At 45.4% G+C, this 9,158-nt stretch overlaps 1 protein-coding gene across 3 annotated transcripts in view; it reads right to left on the bottom strand.

The window, feature by feature from the left end:
• Positions 1–8,386, bottom strand: part of DAPP1 (dual adaptor of phosphotyrosine and 3-phosphoinositides 1) — an 87,123-nt gene extending 78,737 nt beyond the window's left edge. For 2 of the 3 annotated variants that reach the window (XM_033957161.1, XM_033957144.1), the window contains exon 1: positions 8,121–8,386. In XM_033957161.1, coding sequence (XP_033813052.1) covers positions 8,121–8,212 — 92 coding nt within the window. In that variant the 5' untranslated portion in view covers positions 8,213–8,386. The remainder of the gene's footprint in view (positions 1–8,120) is intronic. The other variant, XM_033957151.1, reaches the window with a different exon arrangement.
• Between the last annotated feature and the right edge of the window lie 772 nt (positions 8,387–9,158).

Below are 9,158 nucleotides of genomic sequence, written 5' to 3' on the forward strand. Positions count from 1 at the left end.
GATACATCTAGTACTAGCCACTAAAAAAGGAACTGCAGTCTGTTAACTTCATTTTTTTCCATCTACCTGCAGCCCACATGAAACCAAACTATATCTTGCCAAACTGGTTTCTGTGTTGGAGGCAAGCTTAAACACAGATACTACAACTACAACCACTGACAATTTGATGCAGCACATGAATGAAATTAATCTAGTTGAACCAGTGTGGTTATACTCTACTTCTAGGCTAACTCAGCATGCTACAGAAGCAGACATTCACAGCATCCCCACCAACAGGGGTGTAGGTCCAGCCAGTACCCACTGACCATGGGCAGGATGCCCACCACAGAGCATCTGGAGGGAACCAGAGCTTAAAACTGCCATAGCAGCTTAGGACAGGTGGAAGGTGGAGGTATGGGGTGAAACCTGGGACAGCTGCAGAGTTATGGGTGGATCCGAATTTAATTACTGGTTCATGTTTTGCAAACCTGAGTTCAAGGCGGGTTATGTTCAGGTTATTTCCCTGCCCCAGAGGCCTTAACATTTAAATCTTTATCCAGGGCAACAGGAATGCTGAACTTGAACCCTGGCAGTTGGCACCTCTGAAACTCAGTCAGCTGCTGCTCTGAGGCTAGTTCCGATTGAGCTGGACACACAAAAAAACAACAGGACAAAATCACTGGACTGAAAACATAGCTGTGAATGAAGCCGATTCATTCAATGGAGATGTAGCAAAAATATTGCAGTCTTTAAGGCAGTGGTTCCCAAACTTTCTCAGTTTACAATGCCCCTGTCACACATTTCAGGTCTCCCCCACACTCCCACCTGACAGAATTGAGTCTTGCCTTTGCTGGCGGGGATGCCCAAGCCCCACCATCTGAAGAGCTCTACTGCCCTGGCTTCATGCTTCAGGCACTGATGCCAGCATTCCCGCACCATCATGCATCTGTCCTCCCCTTTCTCCCTACTTCCATCCAACTCTGTCCCTTCTCTCCTAATCCTTCTATCCAGCGTCTATCCCTTCACTCTGATCCTTCCAACCATTGACTGACATCCCTCCTGCCACCACCCTCACAAAACAAAGGACAGTCCACCATGGGGCCTCACTCTACATATTCATGGCTTCCGGCTCTACCCAGAACAGGAAGTGATGTCAGCGGGAAGAGGTCCAGGAGCCATGAATATGCACAGTGTGGCTCCTCAATGGTTGTCTTATATTGCTGCTGCTGGTCTGAAACAGCTGCAGTGAGGGTCAAAGTGGGAGGGAGGGAGAGTGTGGCACAGTGGTTAAAGCTGTAGCCTCAGTCCCTAAGGTTGTGGGTTCAAACCCACGCTGCTACTTGTGACCCTGGTCAAGTCACTTAATCCCCCCATAGCCCGGGAATTTGGGGAAAAATGCTTGAGTGTTTGAATAAAATTCATGTAAGCCATTCTGAGCTCTCCTGGGAGAACAGTATAGAAAACAGAATAAATAAAAATAAAAGGTGTGGCAGGGCAGCTACTGCTGTGGCACAGTATTTGGAAACCACTGCTTTAAGTGCAAATCTTTAAAGTGGTGCCTTGAGGAAGATGCCACGTAGGCACATCAAAGGTGCCATTTTTTTTACAGGCACCTATGTGCAGCATATGCTATTCTATAAGGGAGTACTTAACTGCAAGGGGAGTAAATGTGGGTGGAGCATGTGAAAGCCACGGTTGTGTGTCCGAGTTACACATATAGTTTATAGAATACTAAAAATTACAGGTGTCAGCTTACAACCTGCGATTGACATAGTATAAAAGGGTGTGTCTACATATGGGAACATCACTGTGACCTTACACCAGTGGTCTCAAACTCAAACCCTTTGCAGGGCCACATTTTGGATTTGTAGGTACTTGGAGGGCCTCAGAAAAAATAGTTAATCTCTTATTAAAGAAATGACAATTTTGCATGAGGTAAAACTCTTTATAGTTTATAAATCTTTCTTTTTGGCTGTCTTAATAATAATATTGTAATTTATAGCTAAAGAGAAATATGATCAAGAAACTGTTTTATTTTGCTTTTGTGATTATGATAAACATACTAAGGGCCTCAAAATAGTACCTGGCGGGCCGCATGTGGTCCCCGGGCCGCGGGTTTGAGACCACTGCCTTACACTGTTCTGTAGCATAAGATGCCATTATAGAATTGCTGTTAAGCGCATAGTGTTGAGTCACTTAACCCCACGTGCTAATTTATCAAATTGCTCTTAATGTGTTTTGTATTTGATACTGCACACCAGGTGGGGTTAGTTGATTAAAAAAAAAAAAAGAGGTGATCAGATTTTATAGATGTCAATAAACAAATAAAACTGGTGCATGGATGCATTTCCAGCACTCAGGCCCTGATTCTACATAGTGCGTCCTGATTTTATGCAGCTGTAGGCGTCCTACAGCTGTCTAATCAGCCAATCGGGAGGCACGTTTTAAAAAAAAAAATGCTCCCCAGGCAGGCTTTCTATATTGAAGGCGAGGCCCGCAAGACACCTAAGCTCGCCTAAGGGCCTTAGGCGAACCTAGGCGGCCCTACGCGTCTCCCTAGTAGAGGAAGAGACGCTTACAATGTAGGCCAACAAAATGCTGGTCTACATTGTAAGTAGACGCGGCCGCTATACTTATTGCGGCAAGGGATCTCTCTGCTGCTATAAGTATACCGACCGCCCCCCCCCCCCCCGACACTACCGATTGCTGGCAGGAGGGTGCCCAATCCCTCCTGCCAGAAGATGCCCCCCCGACACTACCGACCGCCCCCCCGACACTACCGACCGCCCCCCCCCGACACTACCGATCGCTGGCAGGAGGGTGCCCAATCCCTCCTGCCGGAAGACGCACCCCCCCCCGCGCTAATAGCCCTCAAATCTCCCCCCAACCAAACTAACCTTTCCTTGTTGGCCCGTCTAGCCGGCAGGCCCGTCTCGTCGAAATGAGGCGGGCCCACCCCTTCCCGGCCCATCCTTCCGAAGCCTAAGGCCTGATTGGCCCAAGCTCTAAGGCGCCTGGGCCAATCAGGCCTTAGACTTAGTGGGGATGGGCGGACCCGCTATGCCTAAGGCTTGATTGGTCCAGGCTTCTAGAACCTGGGCCAATCAGACCTTAGGCTTCGGAAGGATGGGCCGGGAAGGGGCGGGCCCGCCTCATTTCGACGAGACGGGCCTGCCGGCTAGACAGGCAAGTCCCGTCTGGCCAACAAGGAAAGGTTAGTTTGGTTGGGGGGAGGTTTGAGGGCTGTTAGCGCTGGGGGGGGGGTGCGGAGGGGGTGCGTATTCCGGCAGGAGGGATTGGGCACCCTCCTGCCAGCGATCGGTAGTGTTGGGGGGGCAGTCGGTAGTTTCGGGGGGGGGCATCTTCTGGCAGGAGGGATTGGGCACCCTCCTGCCAGCGATTGGTAGTGTCGGAGGGGGCGGTCGGTAGTGTCGGGGTGGCGGTTGGTAGTGTCGGGGGGGGCATCTTCTGGCAGGAGGGATTGGGCACCCTCCTGCCAGCGATCGGTAGTGTCGGGGGGGGGGGGGGCGGTCGGTATACTTATAGCAGCAGAGAGATCCCTTGCCGCAATAAGTATAGTGGCCGCGTCTACTTACAATGTAGACCAGCATTTTGTTGGCCTACATTGTAAGCGTCTCTTCCTCTACTAGGGAGACACGTAGGGCCGCCAAGGTTCTTGCGGGCCTCGCCTTCAATATAGAAAGCCTGCCTGGGGAGCATTTTTTTAAAAAAACGTGCATCCCAATTGGCTGATTAGACAGCTGTAGGACGCCTTCAGCTGCCTAAAATCGGGACGCACTATGTAGAATCAGGGCCTCAGTATTTACAGACTAAAGCAGTGTTCTTCAACCTTTTGACACCTATGGACCGGTGGAAAAAAATATTATTTTGTGGACCGGCAGCGGTCCGCAGACCGGTAGTTGAAGAACACTGGGCTAAGTCATGCCCATCTCCACCCAATCTCCGCCCCAGACCCCGCCCCCATAATAGTACTAATTGTGTAACACCATTTTTTTCCATTCATTTTTCATATACACACACACAATATAATCGTATTAACAACACATAATGGTTAACCACAAAATTAAAATACACAAAGCACATTGTATGCTTTTCAACATTCATTCCTACCAGAAAACAACCCCATGCAAATGCAGGACCAAAAAGTAAAAGTACAACCCTAAGATGCAAGACTCTGAATGCAGTACAACCCCAGAGGAAAAGAAACAAATGCATTTCTTCCTGAACAGACAGCAGGTGTAAATCAATCACTAAATAAAAAAAATAAAAACATTCCCCCTACCGTTGTTGTCTCTCTCCCTCCGTGCTATGCCTTGCCTTCTGGCCTGTCCCCCCCCCCCCCCGGCGTTATCTTCGGGCCGGTCCACAATCAATGCGGCATCTTCGGGCCAGCTCCCTGAGTGCTGCATTGCACAAAGCTGTGGGCAGCGGCTCCTCGCACGCGTCCCGCACCTCATTTGGAAGCCTCCCCTCTGATGTTGCGACATCAGAGAGAAAGCTTCCGGTTCAGGTGAAGGACGTGCGTAGGAGCCTTTTCCCAAGGCTTTGTACACTGCAGCACTCAGGGAGCCGGCCCAAAGATGCTGTGTTGATCGCACCATGGACCAGCGGCTGAAGAACACTGTCTTCTGCCCGATGGACATGACGTCCCTGTAGACCGGCAGAAAATTTCTGCGGACCTACACCGGTCCAAGGACCGGTGGTTGAAGAACACTGGACTAAAGGAAACCAGACCCAACACAATGTCAGTTCAGAATAACTAACAGCGCATTGTATTATATAGTCCACTAGCTGATGCCCCGGCGTTGCACGGGTATTTAATTATAGCAATAACACTGTAAATGGATTCAAATAAAGATACTTTATAGTGGTGAATGAAATTATTTTTTAACTGCTTTATAAAAAGTACAATATTCAAATTATAATGTGAAATATTTGACAAAATGAATACAATACAACTAACACAAAACTTGATTATAAACAACATTTTTAGTTTCACATCCAGGAGCAAGAACATATAAATTCTTGGGTGAACCCACCCTTGAGTCCCTTGAGTTGTCCATGGGAAAAACAGGGGGATCTTAAATCCACTCCACAGTATGTAATAGTCTGTCCCTGTGATTTGTTGATTGTGATAGAGAATGCAAGTCTCACTGGAATTTGCAATCTCTTAAACTGAAAAGGAAGATATGTTGGAATAAGTGGCATCCAAAAGTTTCAGTATTGATTTAAACAACTCAATATGTGGAAACTCAGGTTGAAAAGAAACTCCATGCAGTTTTTTCCCGGTTCAGAATGGAACCTGTGTTCCTAGTTCAGCATATGTGAGTACTCATGTAATGTAATAACATTATGAACTGGGGTGCATGAAGGAAACAGTTACAAACACAGTTAGAACATACAAACTCTATATGTATGGTGTCCGTGGTAGAATAGAACCGATGTCCCTAGTGGTTATAGTGTCATAGAAAGTGTTTTATAGTTGGAATTACTGTGAGAATGGCAGCTTTTTACATCCTTTCCATTGACATGAATGGGTGAAATCTCATTTTCTGTTTGTAGCTCCGCCCACGTGTGCAGGTGGGCCGCGAGACCCCCAGAACATATCACCCCAGGTAGTGAGGGATCTGCATACCAAGTTTCGTTCAATTCAGTCAAGCCGTATTTGAAGTACTGTGAGAATGGCAGCTTTTTACAATTTTACCATTGACATGAATGGGTGAAATCTGATGTTCTGTTTGTAGCTCCGCCCACGTGTGCAGGTGGGCCGCGAGACCCCCAGAACATATCACCCCAGGTAGTTGGAATTATTGTGAGAATGGCAGCTTTTTACATTTTTTCCATTGACATGAATGGGTGAAATCTGATTTTATGTTTGTAGCTCCGCCCACGTGTGCAGGTGGGCCGCGAGACCCCCAGAACATATCACCCCAGGTAGTGAGGGATCTGCATACCAAGTTTCGTTCAATTCGGTCAAGCCGTATTTGAAGTACTGTGAGAATGGCAGTTTTTTACAATTTTACCATTGACATGAATGGGTGAAATCTGATGTTCTGTTTGTAGCTCCACCCAGGTGTGCAGGTGGGCCGCGAGACCCCCAGAACATATCACCCCAGGTAGTTGGAATTATTGTGAGAATGGCAGCTTTTTACATTTTTTCCATTGACATGAATGGGTGAAATCTGATTTTATGTTTGTAGCTCCGCCCACGTGTGCAGGTGGGCCGCGAGACCCCCAGAACATATCACCCCAGGTAGTGAGGGATCTGCATACCAAGTTTCGTTCAATTCGGTCAAGCCGTATTTGAAGTACTGTGAGAATGGCAGTTTTTTACAATTTTACCATTGACATGAATGGGTGAAATCTGATGTTCTGTTTGTAGCTCCACCCAGGTGTGCAGGTGGGCCACGAGACCCCCAGAACATAGCACCCCAGGTAGTTGGAATTACTGTGAAAATGGCAGCTTTTTACATTTTTTCCATTGACATGAATGGGTGAAATCTGATTTTCTGTTTGTAGCTCCGCCCACGAGTGCAGGTGGGCTGCGAGACCCCCAGAACATATCACCCCAGGTAGAGAGGGATCGGCATACCAAGTTTCGTTCAAAGCGGTCAAGCCGTTTTTGAATTACTGTGAGAATGGCAGCTTTTTACATTTTTTCCATTGACATGAATGGGTGAAATCTGATGTTCTGTTTGTAGCTCCGCCCACGTGTGCAGGTGGGCCGCGAGACCCCCAGAACATATCACCCCAGGTAGTGAGGGATCTGCATACCAAGTTTCGTTCAAATCGGTCAAGCCGTTTTTGAATTACTGTGAGAATGGCAGCTTTTTACATTTTTTCCATTGACATGAATGGGTGAAATCTGATTTTCTGTTTGTAGCTCCGCCCACGTGTGCAGGTGGGCCGCGAGACCCCCAGAACATATCATCCCAGGTAGTGAGGGATCTGCATACCAAGTTTCGTTCAAATCGGTCAAGCCGTTTTTGCGTGATCGCGGCACATACACACACACACACATATATACATACATACATACACATACATACCTCCGATTTTATATATATAGATGTAGATACTTAACTTGTTGAGGATTAACAGACACATTCCTAGGTGTATGGCTCCGGTGTCTCTCTTTTTTTTGGATTTTACAATCCTTTTTGGCTGCGTGTTGTGCTGCTACTCTCCTCTTTCTTGATAGGCATGGGTCTGCCTGCTGTATTATATTATGTAGATAATATTTTGTGAATCTGTATTGATGCAGTGTGCATGTCTCTTGCCATGTTAACATTCATTTATGGGACTTTTATATACTAAAACCAATAAAATTTTTGAACTGAAAAAGTAATGCTTACTAATCTTGTTAATACTTTATAATTAAACAGATCAACAATCATCACATATTGTTATCCACCCACTTGTTTGAAATTTAATAACTGATTCAGAAGGATGTAAAGTTGCATAAAGGAGGAAAATCAGGTTTATAAAATGTTTAAAATGTCACAGAAAAATCTTCAAGTTACACATGTAGTTTTTCAGTTTCAGCTTCAGTCATATTATTTTCCACAGACCATAAAATAGAACTTAGCAATATCCTTCTCATTTATTAAAATAAGTGTTGCTATAGTTATTTCTTTTTTAATATTATCTCCTAGTAGTCAAGACAATCAAAAAAGCACAGTATAGAGTTGAAGTCATCTTATTAATATTTCCTCCAAATTTTGAAAGATTTGAACTTATAACATATATTAATTTCTGTTAATACAAGTTCAAAGGAGGGAGCTCTGCCTTCACCCTGCCATACACCGAGTCTCCAAATTCCGGGTGGGGGGAGGGAAAATTTGATTATTAAAGAAATAGATAATATATATAATGAGGGGGGTTACAATATTTTAGAATGATACGATCAAATGTTAGAATTCAAGTGTTTTTAAATGTTAAATTGTTAAAACATCATTTACTGTACTTGATTTTAAGATATGAAATGAATAAAGATTTTTTTTTTAAAAAAAGCACAGTAACTCGCACTGTGATTTAGCATGGAGCAAACTGAAATGGGCTCTAGTAAGACACCAAGATGAACTAAAATTAAAGCAAGCCAAGTTTCTGTTTGATTTTACCCCAGAGACTTCAGCCCAGCTCCTTCTGTCTCTTCATCGTCGTCCTCCTCTTCCTCCCAGCTCCTGCTGCCCCTGTTCTCTGGGTTGGTCATGTTTCCACGTCTCCCATCAGAGCTCTGTGATGTTCTCTGGAACTGCAGAGCCCCTCATCACCACCACCTGCAAATTCTACGTGAATTCGTGAATTTCCAAGCAGAGCCTGCACGGTTGAATGAGGAAATGGCATCAGCCCACGTCCCTGCCCAAACAATAAGCTCCAGAACAGAGCCTGTGCAAAGTGAAAGCACGCACTGCAATGTGGGTAATGTAGTTCCGTGCAGGTTCCTCCTGGCTCTCACAAGAGCGCTGCAAACAGCCCGTGTTTGAATGGATCGTGGAAGAAGTCAAAGAGGCTGGAAGGAGCAAAAGTAGCATGGCTATTTTTTATTTTTATTTTTTTTTAACACACAAATCACAAACAAGATTTGCCAAATGGTGCAGGAGATGCAGCTAAAAAGAGCGGAGTACTGCCACTTGCAGAAAACGGAGCTCATCTGAAGTTTGCAGGTATTTACAAAACTACACATAAATCGTTTAGATATGGTATTGGGAATGTTTGGGAGGTGAAGTTGGAAGTGAGAGATGGTAATAGGCAAAGGTGTGGGAGAGGGAAGAGCCAGACCGAAGACAGATGCTCAGGAAATCGTGACCCTCCTAGATTCCTTTTAGCCAGAACAGATTGTGTATCCATGTGCTTGAAATTTGTCCCATTAGAAACCAAGCAAATTAGGAACGTCTCCAACTTCAGGCAAACAGAACTAGTGAGTGTTACTCTATTTTGTCCTAGGGTTGTGCATTCATTAGAATGCTTTTGCTTTGTTAATGTGCCTTCACAAATTTAGAGCACACGTTAACCTATGAACTATGCACATAGTCCATATTTGTCTGAAAATTGTAGAAAAAGAAGCCAAATGGATCAACAACAAACGGAGTATTTGTGGCCAGTGCATATTGCTATGTCCCTCCCTAAGAGCCCAGATACTGGGAAGGATGTACAGT

This window comes from Geotrypetes seraphini, chromosome 1 (genome assembly GCF_902459505.1).
Source record: "Geotrypetes seraphini chromosome 1, aGeoSer1.1, whole genome shotgun sequence".
NCBI lineage: Eukaryota > Metazoa > Chordata > Amphibia > Gymnophiona > Dermophiidae > Geotrypetes > Geotrypetes seraphini.